This window comes from Fringilla coelebs (genome assembly GCF_963513975.1).
Source record: "Fringilla coelebs genome assembly, chromosome: 2".
In the NCBI taxonomy this organism is placed as follows: domain Eukaryota; kingdom Metazoa; phylum Chordata; class Aves; order Passeriformes; family Fringillidae; genus Fringilla; species Fringilla coelebs.
In genome coordinates this window covers 106,484,137-106,508,718 of record NC_140029.1, presented here as the reverse complement: position 1 = coordinate 106,508,718, position 24,582 = coordinate 106,484,137, and the positions used below count along the sequence as shown (strand labels likewise).

General features: G+C 40.5%; 1 protein-coding gene across 1 annotated transcript in view; it reads right to left on the bottom strand.

Annotated features, from left to right (window-relative positions):
* SAMSN1 (SAM domain, SH3 domain and nuclear localization signals 1) overlaps nucleotides 1-8,579 on the bottom strand; it is a 35,138-nt gene extending 26,559 nt beyond the window's left edge. The window contains exon 1 of the mRNA XM_084226483.1: nucleotides 8,483-8,579. Coding sequence (XP_084082609.1) covers nucleotides 8,483-8,539 — 57 coding nt within the window. The 5' untranslated portion in view covers nucleotides 8,540-8,579. The remainder of the gene's footprint in view (nucleotides 1-8,482) is intronic.
* Nucleotides 8,580-24,582: the final 16,003 nt, after the last annotated feature.

The following is a 24,582-nucleotide window of genomic DNA, read 5'->3' as shown; positions in this document are numbered from 1 at the left end:
TTGTCCAGTTGAAGAAAGCACACGTGGCACTTCATTGCAGCTTCTCAGGCTTCAAAAACTGGACATGCTCGCACAATTTATGCCTGGGAAACCTAAATATGCTCCTGGGACTTTTGAACTCATAAGGTCAGCAAGCTTTTGGTTTTGTATGGAAGCTGAGAGAAGGTTGGCAGCTCAGGGTTTCCATATGGTGCAGGAGTGTGTAAGAATCCTTCTTAGTGCCCAAGTTATAATGTATTAAATTCCATGTGTGCTTTGTAGTGCAAGCTCTATAATTGCAATCCTAGGGAAAAAGAATCTAGGAATTTAGATATCTGAAGATATCATTCTGATTCTGTTCAGGTCACTCCAGAAAAGGAATTCATTCCATCATCAGCTCACTGGGATACCAGTAAGGGCGCATCAATTCCCCTCTCTCCCTTTGACTATCTCTGTGGCACGAGTTGTGATCACAGCTCAGTGGAAAACTACAGCTTCATTTCATGAAAAACAAGTGTACCAGGTGCCTGAAGTGTGTTTTCATTCTGACACATGGGAAGAGTGAGACTAAACATTCCCCCTCCCCTGCTCCAGCAGCTTCCATGAGAACTACACGCAGTGGAGAGATGCCCACCAGAGAGGTGCTGCTCCTGAGGCAGTGACACCTGTGAGGGCTTTGAGGTGTTTTTTGAACCCCAGATTTAAGGACATATTCCAAATCCTACTGAAATCAGCTGTGTTACTGCAAAGGGAACTCTACCAACTACATTATTTTAAGCTGTCTTGAAGGGGTAGGAAGATGTTGCCTCTTTCCCCTCCTTCAGATACTGGCTAAAATCGCAAACCCAAAGACATTTTCAAACATTTTACCACAATTACCAAGGTATTAGTCAAGCAAATGCAAACTCCATTACAGAGACAGGAAGAAAATAATGTAAACATGCCAGGATTCAACATCAGAAGAGCCCTGCCACATGCTTGTGCTAGAGCTGGAGGGCTGCTGTGCCACCATCAGTCATTTCATGCAACCTCTCCACAGCTTCTGAGCTGCTTAACCATCAGTGAACCACATCGCCTTTTCAGCTTTTTGAAGTGGTTTTTGAGCATTACATCTGATCTTAAAGAAGGAGGCAGAGAGACAGAAATGTAAGAGGAAAACAGCACAGCTGTGGCCAGTGAAACCATTCATGAGCAGTAGAGCCAAGCATCCCCTTTGCGCAGGTGCAGGCAGCAGAGAAACCACTTGAGCTCGCTCAGCTGGCTCGGCCACTGTGTTGTCCCCTGCTCACACATCTGCTTTGGGCTGTGCTGTCACTAAGGGAAGCTGATTTCTTTGTCTCAGGACTGCAGCCTGTCAGTGCCACATCTCCATCTCTGTCTCAAACTTAGTGGTAGAGGGGAGACATGAAACTGCAGCGTGTTTTCTGGTTGAGCAGAACTCCTCTGGTTTATCCTCTCCCTGAAGAAGCCATGAGGAGCACTGCAGAAAAACCTAAAGCCAAGTACTCAAGGCTTCAGGGACTTATGTCCCACTTGTCCTTCAACACACCTGGAACAACAGCAAACCTACCAAACCTCAGCATGGACAAGTAGGGGAACTCTCACTTCTTACAGTTGTCAAGGAAGTCACCATTCAGCACCTCGTAGAAATCTAGTTCAGCAGTGTTAGGTTACATGGCTGTTCTTGTGAAGGGGATAAAAGAGATGAAGACAAAGAAGGGTAGAAAAAGGACTGAAACTCCTCCCAGAAGACATAATGGTGCAAACCAGCAGGTCACTAGAGCTTGTTGCCAGAGAAAATTTGTCAGCTTCAGTGCTGGGTGATGAGATAGAAGACCCTTTGCTCTTGAATTTCAGCTTTCCAGAAAGGGGCCAGAAGATGTTATGACTGGCAATTAAGAAGCCTGAAGAGACTGTACAGGTGAAGTCATTATCCAGATTTCTGTGTATCCATGGAATAAACTAAAGAAAGTATGGAGAGGAAAAGCAGCAGAAAAGTATATATTGTGAATAGTCAAAGAAGCAGCTTCCCTGAAGAAGTCTCTAAACTTGTCCACAGGCTGGATTTCCCCCTCAAGAAGAAAAAAAATATAAAGAACATGCTCTTGGGTGCACTGTCAGTGGAATAACTTTTTTTAAAAAGCTACAATGGTTAAAGTAAGCATGAATACAGAAGGGATTTCACTTAGAAAAAAGATAAGTCATCGTTCATTTTCCTGTGGAATAACAACAGGCATACAACAGACCTCTGATTCACAAAACAAAGTTTTCCATTAGGATGGTTTCAAGGATATATGATATGCTAAATATTCAGAGCATATATAATCCGTAGCCTGATGCCAAGCAGCAAATGTTGAGCAAAACCACTGACACTGCCAATTTGTGGAATAGAATATAATTGTTTCTAACAACTGGAGTAACTCTGCTGTCTTTGTTGCAGCCTTCCAGAAGAGAAAGCTTAAGGGATATTGTGATTACAGAGACCCAGAAGAATTTTTTTCCCCTTCTCAGGAGTGAGGATTCCCAGCAGGTTCTACCCACACAGCAAGGGATTCAGTCTTTTGGCTGAAGTGTTTGTGGCCACCCAGAAAGTGCCTTTACAGCTGCCAAGTGATGGCTCTATAACAGCTTTTGTCTGAATTTATGCTGTGACATAGATTGCTAGACAAATATGGAAGTACAGGAAACTGTAGGCCACATCCTCTGCCAGTCCTGCCCTTATATTTTTACTGCTTTTTCCCCAGCAATGACAGGTATCCTGACCAATGTTTACTTTGGGGTATTTAGGTTTTCCTAGAAACACAGCAAGTCAACTGCTCTTAAACAACCCTTAAAGAATTAGGAGGCAGCTAACGTTTATTTGTGTCACCTTGGTAGTTGTGCTACGTTATTTATCAGAGAGCACAGTTATAAATAGGCTGATAGTCTGGTTTCTAAAAATGCCTGGATAAGGTGGTTCAGGCAGACTTTTTGAAATGTTCCTACTTGCTTAAGAAAACAAACAAAACCCTGGATTTGTTACTGTAAGCAAAATGAATATTAATGTGTAAATATTCCCTTCAGAAGGTTGCTCTCACTTGTTTTAAAATATTCTGCTCTTTAGGGCTTAAGCCTAGCTAGTGAAGGAAACCAAGACAGGGAAGAAAAAAAAAATAAATTAGTATTGTGCAAAGTTGACAAAAATGTCAAAAGGTGCTTTAATCAAGGGGACACACAAAATATATCAGCACTGGAACGGGCCACAGATATAATTTTCATTGTAAGAAAAGCTAGCCAAGAGTTGTGAGACTATGTCTTGATGTGAGCATAAAATGGGGAGTCTGGTCATCCTAAACAGCCTCCTGCCAAAGGCCAGGTGAGAGATGACTCTTCTTTCCCTACAAACACTCTGGACCTTTACTTCCTGCTGAGAAAACAAAATTCCTCAAATTTCAATAGCTTTCCAGAAGAGATACATTAGTATATATGTTAAGACACAACTTTCTGAAGCTGCTCATGAAAATAAAGAATAATTAGCTGATGACCAAGAAGCACAATGGTAATATAAATAAAGAAAAAATAGCAGAAGTCAGAGAAGCAGCGATGTGATTGTAGAACCACCCACTCACACAAGGAAAATAACCCAAGGTTCACTCTAACCTTGTTCCACTATTTTATGAAGCCTAGGGGAGACAGAAAACACCTTCTGAAGTGTCACCTGCAATCCCTCCCTTGCCCATCTCCACACACATGGTTTGTACAAGTATCAATATTTTTCTCTGAACCACCCCCCCCACCACCACCTAAAGGCCCACAGGTATTTACACCATAAACCAGGTTCTTAAAAATACTTCCCAGATGTTGTCATCTGTTCCTGCTTATTTACCAGAGTTCAAATGGATTTTGACAAACAGTCTTTGCTCAAGAGGCAATGCACTAAAGCCCTTTAATGACAGAACTATGTGTCATCTTTGCCTATAAGCATAAATTTGCACAGCGGGCAGTACGGTGAAAACAGCTTATCATCAACTCATCACCTCTCATCATTGTTAGAATGAAATGCAAATGGAAACGAACATCACTTCAGTCATGGTTGTGAAAATTAGCATCTGTGACATTAGCCGTGGCTCATTTATTATGCGCTCGAAATTTCAGGGGGAAAGAAAAGAATATAAAACTTCATAACTCTACCAGTCTTTACCTTTGAAATAAAATTAAAACCTTCAGCTTTCCCCACTCAAGGATAAATCCTAGTTAATATTCATTAACAGCGAGCAATCTCTTCACTGCAGATCTTGTCCTACAGAAGTTCTAATTATGTCTCAAATTATTTTTGGTGTTTAGGTTTGCTGTACCTATTTTCTATTTTCTTTTCTTTCATTAGTATTCCCCATTGGAGAGGCACGAGCCACCATCTGAGACAAATGCAGCACCAAAAAATTTCCTTATAGCATTTGTCTGCATTACAGGCTCCAAACACCTAGGCAAGCAATAAACTTAACTCAGATAATCCTGCTGAAATCAATGGGATCACAGCTAATTTATTCATTTAAGTCAGAATCAGGATCAGGCCTTCTGTGAAGAAAATATAAAAAGGTGAAATTCTAGCCTCAAGAATATGACAAAAATGTGCATTGATTTCTGCAATATCAGGGTTTCATTTCAAGTTTATAAAAAGTAAAATTGCTGGTATGAAATTGTACTAGGGAACAAATTTGCATATTAAAATGTTTCCTCCCGTTGGATTTGCCATTTTTTTCTCATAACCCTGAAAACAAATAATGTTTTATCACCTAAGTAAGTAAATATTGATTTAATTAGAAGATTGGACATCTTTTCTGCCTAAACGAAATGCAGAGGCATTGACCCTGAATTGTCTTACACACCAGAAGTAAGCTGAGTTTAAAGCACCAAGTGCATTTGGAAGCAGAATAAGGAAACAAAAACGTCTCAAACCTTTAGCATAAACATAGATCAACTGTCATGTAGAATAATGACACAAGACTTTCTTCAGTCAAGCCAGGAAAAATGGCACAAATTCGTCTTTGCTTCATGTTGAAGTAAAGCCAAGAATCATCAGGCAGTTCTCAAGTTTGCTGTGTCCGGAGGAATGGGGAAGAGAGAGGGGGAGAGAGAGAGAAAGGAGTAGGTTCTGCCCGGCACATTACATGCGCTGGCAAGCGGGCAAGACAATGCAGGGATGTTTTACAGATTATTTGCACCTGTGCAAATGTGTAAAACAGTGCGAAGTGAAATGCAGAATAGCTGTGAAGTGCTTTAATGGGATTTTATTTGTATGGTGCTGCCTGAAGGGTGTATGAAAAAGAGGACTAGAACCTGTATAATTTGTTAGAATGGTTTTTTCTTTGTTCTAAATCTGCTTCATTCCACTCCCCAGATGCACTGACATCTGTAACATCATAAAGCTCAGAGAGGCTGAAATCTGGGTGATTTCAGGGCTCTTTCCTTCATCCTCCAAACCAACTGCTCTCCTCCTCCCCAGCTCTCTGAGGGGTGGTGGGACACACTGAACAGACCCATAGCTGAAGCTCATCTAGGACACATGTCCTTTCCCCACTTACTTTCCTGCTCTGCCATGCTCCAGGAATGCAGGAGCCACAGTGAGCCACTCCAGCCATCGGCGTGACCACGGACCTCAGGGCTTTGTGCAAGACCTACTTTGTCTGACCTCACCTGCCCACAAATAATTCTGCAGCTCTGAGCAGCTACACCGTGTGAACCAAGCTGTGTCTCATCTGGCAGAAATGAAAGGAGGGCAGGTAAGGACTCCCTAAAGGGAGGGATGGGAGATGCACACATTCTGTTGTGGTAGAAAGTCATTTAAGGTCCTGGATAGGCAGATAGGTTAGTTTAGATAGGCTTAGAATAGAGAGCTTCAACTCTTCAATTGGTTGAATTTCTTCAACATTAAGCAGGGTATTTTTAACCCTTAAGACTTTTCCTTTATAATTCAGCTTCCTAAGCTGTTATACAAGGTATAAATATGCACTAGTATGAACAGCTACAATGATAAACATTTGCAAAGGATCAGAATCCTTCCAGTATCTCTTTTGAATTCATTTCTCTTTTCTCTCCCAGTTCTCTCTGAAATTACCCCTGGTTTAGATGTCTTTTTGCCTAACAATGAATGTTTATTTATATAAATAGATTCAGTAGTTATATGCATATCCATGAATACACAAGAACTGCCAGAAGAAGTTATTAGCATGGCTGCAGCACTACTGAAATCTTGCTGAATGACAAAAAAACCCGGCAAAACTATTCTTTTGTGGCATAGATTCACTTTTTCATAGTGTATACACTGAGAGCATTAAAATAGATTTTTGTCTATGCAGCATCTAACACATCTGCAGAAGTCCCTTAAGCACCACAATAATAAATAAGGTAACTGCATTGCACATAGTGAACAGTGAGACCCTGAACCTGTATTTCTCTTGCCTTGGTCATTGAATTGCCCACCTCCATGAGAGGTTTTATACAGGGACAGAAATGCTCTAACACCAGCCTTCTGTGATATTCATTCATCTTTATCAAGAGGCATCAATTCATGCCAGTATTCTTCACATTAGAAAGTAATAAAATCAAAATAATTAAAAAGAAAATATTGGTGAAACACCCTAATTAACACACAGAAATTTGTACAGTTGTGGTAAAAACAAGTAGTCACCATGGTTAAGATTCAATTATCTAAAAAGATCTTTTTGGTGCCCCCTTTGAGGGTCTATGGCTGCAAACCTGATTTTCATTTAAAATGAAAAACAGGCCTTATGGCTCTCCCACGGGTCTGTGTGGATGTGTTGGAGACACTGGGATGTCTAAGTGGCCTAAAGGCAAGGTGAGGTAGCCCAAGACCTGCCCAGTGGCAATGGCGTCGTGCCATGTGAGCCTGAAGAGGTACCAAATGTGGCCAGCACGGAGCAGGGCCAGCCAGGACATGACCTACAGAGGTCACTTGTGAAATCCTGTAACTTCTCCAAGAGGTGAGGACTTGTGTCCCATCTTACCCAACTCAGCATTAAGCAACTTGAGTATTTACGTTGCTTCCCTGGGACAAGTTTTGAAACGTGCTACAAGAAGCCAAGATTCCTGTTCTGTGCAACGTGGGGCTGCCCGCTCCCCTGCCCTGATTGTGAGCAGCAAATCCAGAAAAGGCATTCCACTCGTGGAAAGTTTACACAGGTCTGTACAAAAGTGGGCCTTTAAAAATAAAAATCAGCCTATTGTTACGGAATGCCTTGTTTTGGAAGAGGAAAGTGGCCAAAGCTGGCTTTTGAAAATTTTAAAGACAGGGAAACAAAGCCCATCAAAGCCCATTCCCAGAGTCTTTCGTGGTCATTTCTTGCTTAATCGATAATGTAATTAGGTATTAATTATAATTCTTCCCTGCCTTTAAAACACAGTATTAGGAATGAGCAGAAAAAAATGCATACCAAGCCAACCAGTGTAATGCTTAAAAAAATATTAAAATGTGGGCAGAAATAGTATCAAATCACTTCAAATCCATGGAAAAAGCTGCTAATTTTAGCTGTTAATGAGTCGTGGTCTAAAATTGCAAGCACAGTCTACAAAAGCCAATGCTGTGTGAAACCAGAAGACCTCCTTGCTGAAATGTCTGCAGTAATCTCTTAGGACATGGAAGTCACTAAGGGAGGTCTATTCCCAAACAATGAGAAGGTGGATCTATAAATTGGGAAATACCAGGTTTTGAGAGCAGAAAAATACTAAAAGGCATTTCTAATCTCTTTGGTAAATTTTCAGCACTGATAAAAGAGGCAGAGAGGGAGGCTGAAGCACTCAGGTTGAGCAGTCGCTGTTGCACTGCAGCCTTACAGTACTCTACAATACTTGTGCAATACAATGCACAGAGGTCATTTTGCACTCAATCCACTGGAAATAAATTTCCAGCATTGGACACATCCTTATGCATCTTGCAAAACTCTCACTTCCTTTCTTACAATTCCAGATTGTGGAAAGTGGAAAGAAATACTAGAGTGTTTCTTTCAGGCTGATATTTTAATGATTCCCAGAGAAATTAAGATGGTATGTGCTGATTGCCAAGTACCCTCTTCTCCTGTGGTTATGGTGATGCAAAAGCAAATGTATTAAAATAAGGAACAAATTTAATGGCTTTTCTAATTCTTGACTGATTCTCACACTCCTTTCTGGGACATCATTAGTTTATCATAGATGAAATGGAGAGAGGGGATTTTGGATGCCCATCTGCTAAAAGACCGATGCAGAGCATAAAACTACAGACAAAGTCCAGCACTGGAATTCGTTAGCACACCTATAGCAGCTTCACAATGATGATTCCTTGAACTGGCTCTTTACTGTTATAAAGTGAGTATATATGCAAACAGATTCCTGAGATTATAGCACTGAGGTACTTGCAAGCATATAAGAAAATCCTGAAGCTAGGATTTAAGAGGAAGCCCTCGTATTAAAAATTGTTAAGAACTCCTGTTATTATTATTAACTGGCGACAAAAACAAGACATCCTTACCTTTGGCTTTTGGCTTTTCTCCTTCTCAGATGCATTAGATGGTTTTCTCTTCAGCATGTTTAACTCAGTTAATCCACTGGACGTGCAACTGCTATGAATTTGTGACCAAACTGAGTGCAAGGGAGGGCACTCCGGACGTGTGCATCGGTTATGCAGTTCCTTATTCTATCAGGATGTGACTTCACGTGGCTGCCTTGTGGCAAGGGGCAGCAAACTGAATCCTTCCTTTGGGGAGGGGGTGAGGAAGGAAGGGAGGAAGTGACGGGGACAAGAAAGAAAGAGGTGCACCAAGGACACGAGTTGAAAATTAGGGCAGGGGTCAAAGTAAAAATGCTTTAAAACTTATCTGCTGCTGCGTCACCATCAGCCCTTAGTAAGATTTTGCACCACCTCAAGAAAATTATTCTCTTTTCCTCTCTCAATTTTTCTCTCCCTAGCCTTGTGCACCTTTATTTCCACCCGTGCTGGACTTGTGTGTGAAGAAGGTGTGCTGATATTCAGAGGACCAAGAACTATTATTGATATCAGATGTGAGCTACCCTGTGGGTGTAATTGGCCCCTAACTCCTCCATTCCTCTCTTGGCTCTCCAGCAATTCAATAAAAGAAATGAGATTAAAGGTTGCTGTTTGGTAGAGAAGGAAATTATCTAAAGCCATTTTTTCTTTTGCATGGTGGAATAATTTTTTTGCCATTCATCACAGAACTGGGACTCCCTGAAACAGCACTTTTCAGTTGTCCATTTTCCTTGATTTGCTGAAAAAGTCACTGGGAGAAAAGGCAAGTCTTACAGCAGACTTTAAACAAAGAGGCCAAGGGAAATGGCAGAGGTGCTCTACAACCTCTTGAAAACCAGCCCAAAAGCTAAAAGAAAGTGAATCTATTAAAAGAGCTGAAATTCCTGCTTCATTTTGCTTGAAAATTTTATCTTAGAGAAAAACAAAAGTCTTGAGCATCCTTAGTAAAATGTATTTGTTGTGAATCATAGGCCCCAAACCTTGAAACTATTAAATATTCCCAACATTTTGCTGAGAAATGGAGGAAAATTCTCAGTTTCAACCCCCAAATTTGCAGTTTCCTCACAGAGCTTCAATTAAATCTTAAGTTAAGATTCTGTGTAAAAGAAATGTCTTATTAAGTTGCAAGAAAAAGGTTCAGGAGTAAGTAACTGTCAAAAAAAATTGGTAATTGTTTTTTCAAAATTTTGTTATTTTTTCAAAATTTTTTTTTTTCTAAGCATCCTTAACTCATAATTTTGGCATAAATAAAAGCTCTTTTTAAAATACTCTTGTTTCTCTTCTACCATATGAATATTCCAAGGAGGGATAAGACATGCTCATCAGATGAATTCCCATTTTGGCTTGCTATTTGGACTTCTCCTTAAATGCTTAAAAGAAGTTTGGGAGGGTTTTTTGGGTTCTAATGGATGGGCAGCTGGATGGACTGAGACTGAGTGATGAAGGAATTATTGTTATACGCTATTAATGGTACATGAGGTTACCATATAATGGTATTATGAGGTTTTCCTTTCCAGGCTTTCTAAGATGGGAGTTGGTAAGAAGGAGAGGAGGAAGTGGGGTTAAAGTACCAAAATTTTGTCAAATACAAGCCCAAAAATCTCTGGGTTAGTGGGCTGCAGTGGGTGATGTTTTGAATCTCAGCCCATGAAGCTTCACTTCCCATTTTACTCAGAACAATACTAATTTAAACCAAAGTTGAAAGTGAGGGTTTTATTATTGAAAATAACATAACCATTAGAGTTCCTAATTATTGAGATTATTAATAATTAATTATTTTATAATAATGGTTAACTCAGAGATATTTTTTCCCTATATTTGAAAAGACCACCTGAATCATCAGTTTAAGTTTCTAAGCAGAAGGAGATTTCACCATGGATATTTAGTCAGCCTCAGTAATTCAGTAGGGCCATAAGTTGTTACAAAAGCTGCATGTATGTTTAATAGTAATTAAACTTGATTATTATCTCCATAGATTTACATTGCAGTATATTGGTTTTCTTTTTACTCTGATCCAAACGTGAGGATTAAATCAGACTCTGCTGATCATTAGACTGTGATTTCCTGTCTCAGGCCACTGTTAAAATCTTCATGATTAATAAAATGGGAACTCAGCTGAAGAGTAATATATGAGCTTCCTTTCTGTAGAATATTTATTGTTAAACAGGAAGAAAGAGGCTATTTCAAGAGATATAGTACCCACCCATATCTATTTCCTTTCCTCATCCACATATCAGAAAAATTATAGCAGCTTGAAGGCTGACCTGATTATGTTCTTGCCCTTGGAAGGTTGACCCACTAGTTTTAAAAAGTAGCAAAGTGAAGAAAATCAAACATATATAACATTAAGTTCATTTAAATTAGTGAATCATTAGGTTTCAAAAGGAGCTCTTTTGAATTAAAAATTAATAATAAGCTTTGTGCTGATATCCTCTGTATTTGAAGCTAATTTTTCAAAGGGGAATGAGTACCTGTGTAAAATTTAAAGAAAAATTCTTATGCTTAGTACTCTGTTTGACATGACTGCCTGTAACTTATTCCATTTCCTTGCTGGACTTTGGATCTGATCCAAATCCCAGTGAAATCAATAGGAGTTTTTCAGGTAATTTTTATGGGGCTTGGACCGACTCCTCTATCCCGAAACAACCAGGCAATGTCACTTTTATCTGGAAAGTCTTACAGGCAAAAAGGCTATCCACTTAAAAATAATTAAGATGACCCCATGAGAATGATTCTCACTGTCATTATATTTATAAAAGGCAACATCCCTTACAGCCTATTATTATCATTACTCACTTTTAATGAATGGACTGTGATGAATGGTCCTGGATGTTCAAGTGCTTTATGTGCCTCCCTCCCACATGGTATCATATTCCCTCAGGGGCTCCATCCAGTTACCTTCCCTGAGAGGAGAGATCCCTTCCAGAGCAAACTGCAAGAGCACACTTATCCTTTCAACACTTGATTATTCTGATAAAAGCAGAAAGTAGGGCGTGAAGTAGGTTGAAGGGTTTAGCACTCTGGCCACCTGTCAAAAAGCAAATGAAACGAGACTTTCTCTGTGTTAGCAACTCGTTTTTCATTGTCCATCTGACAAAACTGGTCCAAGTTTAACTGGAGGCTCAAAGATACCTTGGGGCTCTACACTGCTTTCCCTAATACTAAACAAGCCCAGAGTGTCTTAGTCTGTTTGTTTTAATTAAAAGAAGACATATTTTGAACAAGAAAGGAATCCTGCCTTCAGCCTGTGATTTTATGGCCGTGCATCTCCCTGTGCCATCTAACTCACTTAGATATTGCAGAAATCTCAGAATAGCAAGTGAAGCTGAGTGAATAATTTGCAGTGAATAATTTACTCAACAAATTTAATCTTTATTTCCTCAAGGAATGTTCGTGAGCAGAACACAATTTCCTCAAATGTATTAATTATGGGCCAGAATTTAGCTAGATACTTCCCTCTCCTGGTCTGATTTGAGCCAGCCACAGCTACAGTCGCTGCTAATCCTCAGCAGAGCTCTCTCCATAAACTACCACAGCAAAGGCTCTTCAGAAACTAAAAGGAAAAAGTGTGAAAAATCAAATCAGGCCTTCTCTCCACTGATAACCCCTGAAAGAAAACAGAGGTTGAGGGCTGGGCTGTAACTATTTAAACAACATACTCACTTTAATTTTAATGCCAAAGATTGTGGCTGTGATTTTCCACTGGATTGCTGGGGAATGGAAATGGATGCTTAAAGACCCATCTTTAAGACTCCCACATGCTCTGAAAACTCCTCAACCAGAACTTAGTATTTAAAATTGGTCCAAAATATTTAGGGACTTCACACAACCAAGTGCATGATTTCGTATTGAATAGGCTCCCACGTGATTTTCTCATCAGGAATAGAAAATGCAGAAGCTACAGAACCTCAGAGTCTTAGAAAGACAGGACATGAAAGTTTTAAGTTAAAGAATGTTTTAAGTTTGCAGTTCTGATTTGTGGCTGTGTTGACCCTATATTAAGAAGACTCCTATCCCATACTAAGTATAATACTTATGAAACCTGCCTATGCAGCCAAGGGAATAACTAACACCTAAATTCAAAAGCTTAATTTTTAGTTCAAAACCAAACATTTTTGCTTCAAAAACTTAATTTTTGGTAAGTCACTTGCATTGAGTGGATTTTTTAATGACATACATAAAATGAAAAGGCTAAAGACACCACAAAGAGTGGGAACCAGAACTTGTTTCAGCAACCACCAGGGTGCAGAACAGCAGGAATACCTGCACCATGCCAGGTCCCAGATTATTGGGCTTCCTTCTCTTCCTGAAAAAAAAATGTTACTGTGATTCTTCCTTCTTTTGTGCTAACCCTTTGCCTTTAAGGTCAATGGAGTCATGAAGAAATATGGCAGGGACAGGCTATAGAGCAGCACTTCCAGAGTTTAAAGAGGTGTCTGGTCCAAAAGAGTGGTTGATGCTCTGTGAGTAAGAAAAAGTGTCTCATTGCCAGGCCCTCAGACTGTGTCCTTGGCATGTTCCCAACACCACCTGGCCTAAAGGGAAATTGAAGCACCAGGAACTTATCTCAGGCTTTGATCCCAACACATTCCCTTGCATTAGCAGTTGATGAACAGATCAGTCATACCTGCACTATGTCAGGTTAGCCCTAATACTAATAAAAATCTATACTACTGTGACATAAGGATTCTCAAGGAGATTGGCTTTCACCTATTGAACAAATCCCTTTCTTATTAGCTTGAAGAGTAAGAGCCAAAGTTGTGTCTATATCTTCTAGGTGTTCCTATTGAGAAACCTCAAAGTCAGCAAGGTTGGTGTGTGGTAAAGCAGAAGCCGCAGACTTATCCAGCCTCCGTGTAAAGTCTGCTGCAGAAATGTGCGTCACTGGTGGTTTTCCTGTACAATTCCTGTACTCTGCAAGCAGAGGAGTGCACTTTCCAGTTTGTGATGAACAGCAGAAAGCAGGATGCTGCTGCTGTGCGTTCAGACGCACAGGGGAGCGGCCGCACTGTTTCAGTGTGAATGTTAAAATCAATGCTAAAATACACTGCAGTGCTCATACCTAGAACATCTCAGTGGATTCTGTTGGTGAATGCTGTGATTACTAATCAGCTACAAGGGCATTTTATCCCATGGAATTTGCAGGTTTGGATGACTTGCTTTATAGTCATCCAGCTGAAGCTCAGCCTCCCAGAAATGCATTTACACATAAATAGCGACGCTTGCCTTGCACATCTGTTTAAAAAGCTCACATATGAGATTTTCAATAAGGGAAACTGATATAAAAATAAATTTAGGCTCTCTGTTTTAATCTCATACACAAAACATGACATGCTTCGTTTGGTATTTAGAAGACCAGCTTAACACAGGAGACTGACAGTGCAGCAGGGGATTTTTTCAAGGTATGTACATGACGTCTGCCAGCCTATCTCTGATTGGAATCAAGATCAACAGAAGTAAATTCTGATTAACTCTAATGCCAGCCTGCTGTCAGAACACTCTGCAGTTGAAACCATCTTTTCCCAGTAAACATCTCCTGCTGAATTTCTTCACTGGTGTCAGAGTGTCACATTGCTGTGCCATCACAGTGTTAGGACTGCTAGGCAAAGGCTAACAGGAAAAGGAATAACACAGCACACTGCACATCCATTCACTTACAGGGCTTGGATTTCACACTGATTCTAAAGGAAAATGTTCTCCCTTTCTCCTTTAACACAGTTTAAAGTGGGTGAAAATAATAATTTGGAAATGACAGAGAGGGACAAGACAGTTTAACTTGTAATTTGTTTTAAAAATCTATTTCTACCTATTTAAATGATGTGATACCTGACTGATAGCCAGCAGAGACACAAAGAGTCTTCATCATTTAAAAAAAGGTGAACATCTGCAACCTTCATCATCCCTTCCCTCCTCTCCTCCCCACACTCTGTACCAGAGCTGTGGGCTTACTGTGGCAAAACTTATTTCAGGTGCTAACATTAATGGCAATACCTTCAAAATCTGGCAGGAAGTGGGTCAGAGTATCTCCATCAGCTCCAAATCACACACTCTGGGAATGAGACTTGAGAGGCCGATTTTCTCTTACTTCCAGGTCTGAACCTCAGTGTAGGGTGGCTTAGCTCATGCTCTGTGCTGCTCTGGCAGGTGTAGGAGGTTACCTGGATCCCTCAGCTGCTTGCTCCAGGGCAGGAGTGAGGGAGTGTGGGAAAGCTACAGCCATGCTGGGCTCCCTGACTAAGGAGAGGAGATGCTTTTCCTGCTGGATTTTGGCAGCCAGGACTGGCAAGGTGATTGCTGCACCCTGTGCTGGTCGTGGCCAGGGCTCCTCTTGCCCCACTCAGGTTTTCATGGGATGCCGCCGGCTGTGGCTGCAGGGTCACAACTGACCAAGCTGCCCCAGGCCAGCTGAGCCACACTAGCAGGGTGGGGACTTGCCCTTAGCCCATCAACCATGTGAAGTGAAGCCCAGTCACATAAATTTATTTCATTAAGGGTTTTAGATAACATGCTTTATCTCAGGCTGTAGGCTGAATGCACTCACAGGGACAGTAGCCGTGCTCAGTATGTTTAAGGTAATTACTTATGTGTCAGTAACTTGTCTTTAGGGAGACAAAGGAATGGAAGTGGAAAGCTGTCTCCAAAGCTGTGCTTTGTAGAAAGAGAGTAATGCTTTGCCTCTTCACAAACACCCCCTTCCATATTCCTTCCACCAATCTTTATATTTTTCCATTCTATTATCCAGCTCCTTCCCCTCTCACTTTCTACAGCTTTTGACTCACACCTTGCATACCTCTTCTCTAGAGAATGTTTTTTACCATCTATTCTCATTTATGTGATACTTTTGTCTTCTATCACATATATTATTTTGTATGGTTTCTGTTTCCTTTGCCTTAATGCTGCCACAGAAAGCAGAAGCTGATGAAAAGGCAGCAAAGCCTTTCCTGCAAACAGCTCAATCTCCTAAATGTTCTACTGAGCTACAGACAGCAAACTGGAGAGGATCCTCACTTCAGGAGGAAACTCTGAAAGCTGGACTCAGGCCTTCTAGTTGACAAGTTTTTGGGGTTTTTTTAATATCTGTAGAAACTGGTGGGGAGAAACATTGATATTATGCTCCTCTGGTTTGTGAGGGGAAAATTCACAAGAACCTTTGAAATATCTTTGGGTTCAAACAACCCTAGAGGTAGAAAGAATAATACCTAAACCCCTAAAAATCAGCACCTTTATGTACAATACACACCCAAACTCATTAGATGAAGAAAACAAACTTTTGAAGCCAAGGAAGGGCAGAATTTTTGCTATCTGTGGTACCTGATTCTCACCCCTGCACATGTGTGTTTCATGGTGCAGTTTTAATAAGACAGCTGTAACATTTACCACATTTTCTCTACTGAATGTCTGTCTAATTTAGTGCAAACTATGAATCTGAATGACAGTGTCAGGCCCTGCAAATAAAGTGTTTGAACTGCTGCCCTTCTGGAGCACAGGCTGGAATATGTATCCTTGCTCGTGCAACAACCAGCTGATGTGTACAAGAACACACCATCCCCATTTTGCAAATGAAGCCTGAGGCAGACAAGTGAAGAGATTTGTCTAATGTCACACAAGAGGTCTGTAGTAGTGCAGGGAGTTGAATCTGCATTATCTACATCCTTAATCACTGGATCATGATTCATAGGTTTAAATAACCTATGCTGCTATAAGGAAGTGGAGTAAGAATTTATTTTGGCCTTCTAGTTCAGGGGAGTGCTAAGAAATTGTGTTAAAAGTTATTTACTTTGCAATTGATCATTGACTGCATGTAATTCTCAGGGTGTGACCCTGTGGTTAGGTGTGCAGAAAATTAGAGGAAATATAGATGCAAGCAAAGTTTGGGGAGTTTGATTTCAGCCTTTCAGACTGGAAAATCTGAATACTATCCTGCCATAATTCTTAGGGGAATTATGCTGAAGCATAAATGTAAAGAGGGAAATCTAGGTATTAAAACACTTACACATCTAGAACTAAATATAGAAACCCTCAAGATAGCTGCAAAAAGTTTCTGTCTCATGATCTTAAACTATCTGAACTCCTGATTTTCCTACTTCCCACGCACTGTTTATCATCATTTCTTGTGCTATGCTATCAAAGGTAAGTTGTAAGTAGAAGTGAACAAGAAGTTTCACATCATTTAACCTAATTAATTTGGTTCTTCTGCAAAAATTATTCAGCCAGATTTTTTCAAATGGATTGGTGTGTAAGCACTTCCAGCAAGAATTATGTTATGTTCAAGTTTCCAATTTGCTTTTCTTATGTATTAGGGAAGGTGAACTTCTTCAATCAATTAAATGTCTACAGAAAAATGGTCCAGAAATTTCATTACCATAGGTGAATTCCTTTCATAATAAAAGTGAATACTTAGATACAAATCACTGTCCATTTTTTCCTTTGTCTTCCAATGATCTGTCCATATATCTGAGAATATTTAAATAGCAGAATCACAGGTGTGTCCACTCTGTGTTCATTGTTTCATTTCCAGTCTTATTTTTCAGGACCTATTTTTGGTAATTTCACCCACAAGTTCTTTTTCCAAGCTGGATGAACACACAGTTTTCACATTAAATTTTCAGTTTCTAAAAACAAGTTTGGAATTATGCAAGACATGCCCTGCTTTTGGAGAATGTCACAACAGAAGGGCTTCTTTTAAAGGGCTTTGAAACACATTCATTATAATAATGCTGCAGCCCTGGAAACCTTAGTACCTTTCTGGCACTGAAAATCCTCACTCTTCCATTTGTGCCATTGCTGAGCACTGATATCATGTAACTTTCCCTTCACTTCTGTGTGAGGGAGATGTAAGCAGAACTAATTTCTTCTGATTTATGAAATGCTTATTTCACAAATAGCACTTTAAAGTATACAAAGGTTACCTACCAAAAAGAATAACAAGCTTAATCTGAACTCACAAAATAAGCAAGAAAACATAATCAGGTTCTGAGCCATCTCAGAACTTCCAGAAAGATGATGTCCCCAAAAGAAGAGCCATTTGAGTCAGCTGGAGGAGAAGACAAGGAGTGCACTGCTAGCCACCACTTAGCCATTCTTGTAACTTAAGGTTCCTTGAGACATCTTCAGCCATGGCTTCCTTACCAAAGCCTCAAAATCCTTACCTAATTAACACTTTAATTTTAGTTTCATTAGGGATTCTGAGGAAGCTAACTTTGCTCATTCTCCTGCATCAAGATGAGCACACTCAGAGAGTGCACTGAGCTACTGCAAGCACAGTGAAGATTAAACATTTTGGCTGCAAATGGGAAGCTTGTCACCAACTCAACAAGCACGAGATCTAGAAAATATTTATGTTTCAAAAGTGAATCTACACAGAAGTAAAGCTGCATTACTTTGCATGAGGAGATAAACTGCACTGTAAAAATTTTTAAAAATTGCCTGGTGGTTTCATTGGTCAAGGTATTCCTGCCAGCACCAGGAGCTAATGCATTAGCACAACACAGCATGAAAACACAGCTAAAAACATTAGTTAATTCATTCAGCAGGAGCACTGATCAAGCAGAGTAATGTGTACTTTCCTTTTTCCTTTTTTTGGTGTATGGGAAGAAATGATAGCCTTAAAAACATTAAAAAAAAAAAAAAAACAACAAGAAGCATGTATTTTATACAGGACTGATAGCAGATCCACATAAGGATGATATTGTCACAGACTAGGTAAATAAAGCAGCAGACAGGCAATGCAATCTATTTCCTTCAGTATGCAAAAGTGCATCATTTTGGCAATTCTAAAGTAGGCTAGCAGGAAGTCATCCTTTTACTAGACAGTTTGTTACCAACAACTTCATTTAGCTTAATTATATTTTCACTCTTAAACATATTTCATGAAGCATGTAGCACTCTTTCTATTGAGAAGTCATATGCCATTTATAAAGAATAAGTCTAGGAAATGCACAGTTTTCCCTGCAATTTCAGTGATCACATTGCCTTTCATACCACATTCATGACAGTAATCCAAAATCTTTCATTTCTCTCTCTAGCTGTAGCTCTGCAAGACCTAGCAGCTATGGCAGAAGCAAACTCATGAAATCTGCTGAGGTGAATAGCAGTGTTGTTCTGCAGTTATCTGTAATGATATTAAAAATGTTGTGATACTCTAAAATACCTTTTAGTGCAGATAAATTCACTTCATTATTATTCTGCCTCATATATTTGCAAGTACTAGCAATCCAACTTCACTAAACAGCACAGAAGTTTGTGGCAGAAAAAGTTTGGGAAGCTTTTTGGTATAGAGTTAGGTATGCATGCCTTTAAGATTAATGGAAAGTATGATATCATTCCCTATACAGCTATGAAAATTCTAGTCAGGTATTAAAAATAAAAAATAGGACAAGAGTTACCATAGTGAAGAATAACAGCATCAGATTTTTCACATTTTTTAAAGCCTGCTTTAAGACTGCATGGTCAAAGTCATCGCAGATGAGGACATCAAATTTTTCACATTACTATGCAAGAAATAGCAAAAATCCCTGTAGGAAGTGGAATGGTGCTGACAGATATTTGCTATCAGCACCATGGAGTGGTGCATCTTTAGAGAGGCTGGACACCCTCTCAGTTTCCTGTCTTCCCAGCACAAAGCTTGGGAGAAGCCTTGCCCTTTAAGAAGTGATTTTCTCTCACTTTTTGTATTTAACTGAAGCAGGCCCTATAATGTTTACCAACTTGTTGCTGTAACTGTTTCTGAATAAAGGTTCTTGTGACAGCAGAAAAAGTAAAACTCTACAGACTCCAAAGCACCAAGAAAAGGAGTGTTCTTAAGTTCACTAGCATTTGTGTCTTTTTGTTTCTGAGTCCACATTTTTCTTCATATTTCCACTGAAAATTTAGTTATGGCTCTCGTCTTTTCATCAATTTAAAAAAACAAATCCATCCAAATGTCACCAGCACTTTACTACAATAGATTTGCATAAATCAAAATCCCTACCCACTCACAAATCTTAAAATTCAAAATAAGTTTTCACAAGGTTCTGGAACGGGGTTTGAACGAGGAAAAGATGAGTGCCTTTGTTGCACTCTTCCTTTTTGTCTATCAGTTCCTGTATGTCTCATGTCTGCAGTCTGGGGAGCATGGGGGTGTTTCTTGCTGTCTCTTTAGGTTGCAAGAGAGGTGCTGAATGCAGAGGGAGAAGGGCTGAGCTGGTGGAACAGTGGGGAGAGCACCGAAATTAGCCAGAACGTTATAAAAAGCAACAGGAAACCAGTTGAGGGCCTTGTAAATGAAGATATGACAAGATGAAAGAGAGGCAGCTGGGGACAGTTTCATATCTTAGGAAACAAATCCTGTTTTCATGTCTTAGCCGCAGCTTGTCACCTGAACACGCATATCATGGTCTAGATTGGTTCTGTTTACTGCTTTCAGCTACCCTTTATCTCTTCCCTGGGTAAAGACTTTGGGCCTCAGCTTGGCTACAGCTGAGCAGGACTCTCTAACACCCATAGAAAATAGATTTATACTTGGTGAGGATCTGGCTTCCTACCTTGTGACTGAAATAGGAACAAGAGCCATAGCTTTTAAAAGGACCACTTATTACTGACAGTAAAGCAGCCAGAGTGACCGGAGCAGCTGAAAATTGGTGTCTCAGAAAAGCATTTTGGGGATTTCCAGGCATTCTTTTTAGTGCTATATTTGTGCCAAATGAGGATTCAAAATGCAATTGAGAAAGCTCTTCTAAGGCATGTTCAGGTGCCTCTCAACAGAAGGGCATTAGCTGAAGAAAGGGAAAACTGCAGAAAACAGTCAAATTGCTTAAGAAAATTGAGCAGTCAGAAAGTCCATTAAAGCCCACAGCATTCTGGTGTACAGCAGAAACTGCTGGCTGAAATGGAGCAGAAATCTTACCCCAGCAAATTCTCTGGGCAGTGCAAATACAGCTTTCAGCTTTGGAGCACATTTTACTGGAGGAGAGCGCTCTGCCCTGTCTGTTCATTACCAGCACCCTTCCTCCCCAACTCCACCATCCAGGAAGCAGCAATCAGTCCCTGGTATCACAGACACCCCACACCTGCATAAAGCTCCAGGCAATATGCAGCACGTTTTTGAGAACCAAAATGATCAGAGCAGGTGCACAGGGCAGGGTAAAGAGCAACCACAGCAAAGAAGCAATGCTGTGATGGGGCAACCAGCAGCCAGAACCTAGGCACAATGTACCAGGAAAAGCTGGAGTAAGGAAATGTACAAAACCAGGATTGACAATTAGAGTGCTTCTTCATCAAAAAAATGAGTGTCAAAGTAGCCATGTCTCCTAGGGGTGAAAGGGAGATGCTGAGAAATGGCTTGTCTGACTAGGAAGCAAGCCAGACCAGGAGGAAAGGAAAAAGCCACAAGATTACTGAAATGGCAGAGAACCATGGCCAGTAACAGCAGGGCAAACATAATCCTGATAAGATCACAACACTTTCCTGAGAGGAATATGGAGAGAATGAACACAGGAACTGGCATAAAGTCTTTTGCAGTTTCCCCAAACTTGTTCATTCCACCACAGTGCAACACATTCATATCAGATAGAAACCAATCTTTCAAAGATTTCTAATCTCCTCTTAACCTGAAAATGGGAGAGAAAATATATCTTCCTCTGCAGCACCTTTAGAATTTTTTCTTCCTCCTCATCAAAATCCCAGGTCTTTTTAGTCTTGGGGAATGTCCCTCATGCTTCATTCTCACTGAATACCAAACACAGGTTGCACCAAATAAACATTCTTATTGTATCAATGACTAAATCCTTCTTCTGTAAAACATAACCATGCTGCTAAAATGTGTGAAGAAGAGAAACCCACTTCCAGTAACACTCTGCTGATTTGTCTCCAACAGAGGATGTTGTCCCCTCTCCTTTTCCTGTAAAGGAGGCCTGTGTGATTCTACAAATGCGTCTTCCATATTTCACAGATACTGGGAGAGTGGATGGATCAGCCAGTGATGTAGAAAAAGACTCATCTGCTTTTCTTCTTTTTGTCTCACACTGTCCAGGATAGTCTGGGAACCCTTTTGTGAAGAGGACCTCAGCTGTGACCTCACTGTGCTCCACTGTGCCTTTCAGACCCATTTAAGCCTAGCAAGCTCCTGTAGTTTTTAGCCTTCTGACTGTAGATTTTTCCTGCCTCATGATGTTGGATGTTGCAAAAGTCTTATGCAATTGCACAGATTGAGAAAAAGCAACAGAAGGCTGAAAGAGCTTCTATAAAAGTCATATGGACATGGCACTTCTAAGTATATTACTTTGTCGGGGTACTGAGTATCTTAGCATACAAATGACAGAAGGGCAGCTTTTAGTAAACACAAAAAAAAAGAGAAAAAACTGGTCTGAGACAGACAGCTTAACTGTTTTCTGCAGAGCTAAGCCTGAGGAATAAAAAGTAGTATAAAAATCCAATAACCTTTCCCATTAGGGTCAAGTGGTTGTTAAAGTGGTGTCTGGACAATCTTTTCTTCCATCCTCTGCCTGCTTTTCAGTCAATTCATAACATTACAAACATCAGCCCAGATATCCCCAATATACTTTGTGAAAATAGAAAAATATGCAGCACAGTAGTTACTTTATCCAAGCAGGCAGGAATATTTTTCTATTTTTTTTTTCTCTCAAGTATTCTTTATTTTTTTAAATACACTCTTCCACTTTCTAAGAGAGACGTATATATAAATTACTTGTCTCTGGAAAGAATAACAGTAACAATAATTTCACATGGCGAGCTTGACACACCAAAAATAGCAATGCTTTTTGTTGCCTCCAGCAAAATTTTGGCCAAACACTAATTGTATTTTAAAAAGCTGAATGATTTTTTATATATATATGAAAAAGACCTGTGGTTAAGTTAACTCTGCACAAAGAACCTAATGGTGGCACCATGGCAGGATGGGTGAAACGTGGGTGGTCAGCAATACCCTTGTGCCAGAGGCTCTCCAGCTAATGCAGGTGGTTACTGAGGGCTTAACTGGGGGAGGCTGGAGGGAGAGTGGCTGGAGGAGCCTGATGGAGCTGAAGAGGGATATGGTTTTTGGAGTCTGTTCCCACAGTCTTTGCCTAGATGACCTCTGTCAGCATTTTTACTGGTTTAGGTGACAAAAAGTGGCAATATGAAGTGCCATAAGGGAGGCTGTGTAAAGTGCTGAGGCAGAAGAAAGGAAGAAGGAGTCAAGGGAAGAAAGGTGTCGGGGAAGAAATTGGAGGAAGGGAATGAGGATTACCCATATTTTGTCTCTCTAAACAGCAATCCATCATGGAGAGATCCATGTCTTTCCTTGTGATTACAGGAGAGCACTGCTTAATTCACGGTCTGCCATTCAAGCTTTAATAAAGGCCAGGTGGGATCAGCTTTGTGTGCATTGCTGAGATATGTCTGGATAATATTTGTCTGATCTAGATATTTGTCTGTCCCCCAAGCCAGATCAGCAGCAGTTTGCTGATGGAATAGCAGAGTCTTGGATCTTTGTCTCGCATCTACCAGTTTAGTCTCAATTTAGGACGTACAACAAACATTTTGATAGTTCATCTCCAGCTATCTCCTCCACAATTTGCTGCAGCAGACACAACAGAGGGGTTACCAAGTCAAGAAAATGAAACCATACTTTCTTTCTCACAGGATAGGGAAGAGTATTATGGAATATATTGCTTTTACTCTAATAAGTAAATCAACATCAGAAAGAACATCTGCACCACCCCCTCTGTCTGATCCTCTCAGAGCAAAACCACCAGTGTCCGCCTTCTGATCCTTAAACAGCAAAACTGAAAATCCAGCCTTTGTAATCTTCAACTGAGCCAGTTGGTAGAATGCAGATGCAAAGAATGTCTTGCCATTGGCTGTAACCTAAATCTAAAGGCACTAAGCCCACAGAGATACATTAAAGTCAGAGAGCCCGTCAGGAAGGCAGATGGCAAAATAAACAATTCAGGGAAAAAAAAGCACTAAACCCCTTGCTGGCACTTAATAGTAACATGGGTAGGACAAATCTCACCAGGGTAGGGAACATTAACAGCCTGTTTGTGACAAAATGAAATAAAATTATTTGAATTGACATTTATGTTGTCGTAAATCTGACCAACACCTCTATTACTGTTTTTACCTGGGACTTCAGCCTTTGCTTGGGATGCTGACAGCTGCTTGCATAAAGGAGCCAGGCATATGATGGAGGCCAGCATCCTTGACACAATTCATTTTCTGCAGAGACTTCTATTCCCTGGCATGCAGGGGGACTCCTCTGACAGACCACAGCCTTTGTTCATGGCTCCCAGCCCGTTTCTGTCAGCTCTCTGTCCTGCAGGTGTGTCTGCAGGTGCTCCCCCTGGGAGTGTGCAGGGCTGAGGCTGTCCAGGGTTTCTTTGATGCATCACCCTCCGCTTTTTAAAATTATTTTTCTAATTATCCATCAGTCAAAGTTTCAGACTCTTGTTTTCTACATCAAATCCCAGGAAAATCTACAGCTAGATAAATCCCACATTTCAGGTCCTGCCTAGTATGTCAGCTACTGTGTCATTGGAGAGGAACTGAATGACCTCCCCCATGAATTCAGAAATATGGCAGCTGTGCAGACCCCCATCTATTACCCTTCTAATGCTATATGGGCACTCTGGGATCATGCTGCTCTCAGCAGGACACTCTCTGATCTAAGGCTGGGATTGCTCAGGCCTGCATTTGAACACTCAGCTGGCTCAGGTTTCTGCAGGTGTCTCACCTCCTGTGGTTTGGCTCTGCTTTCAGGGGTGATGGTCTTATTCCACAGTGAGAGACAGCTCTGTCCCTGGAGCACTGCAGAGGGAACAGGCAGAAAGGGAAAAGTGGCTACTTTTTACTGCTTCTCTGATGTATTTCACCGTACCACTCACCCTCCATGTGCTCACCACTATGTGGAGCGCCAGAAGACTTCCTGTGCCCAGTGAGGAGAGGGGGAAAATCCTTGTTGCAGTGTCTATGTTTTGTATATCTCACCAAAAAGAGTTTCTCTTGGCTTTGTTCTTCTAGTTTTGAATATCCCTTTTAAAAAAAGCCTGCAATTAAATCATGAATACCTCCTCAAGAGATCTATCCAGGAAGATAATTTCAGAACAAGG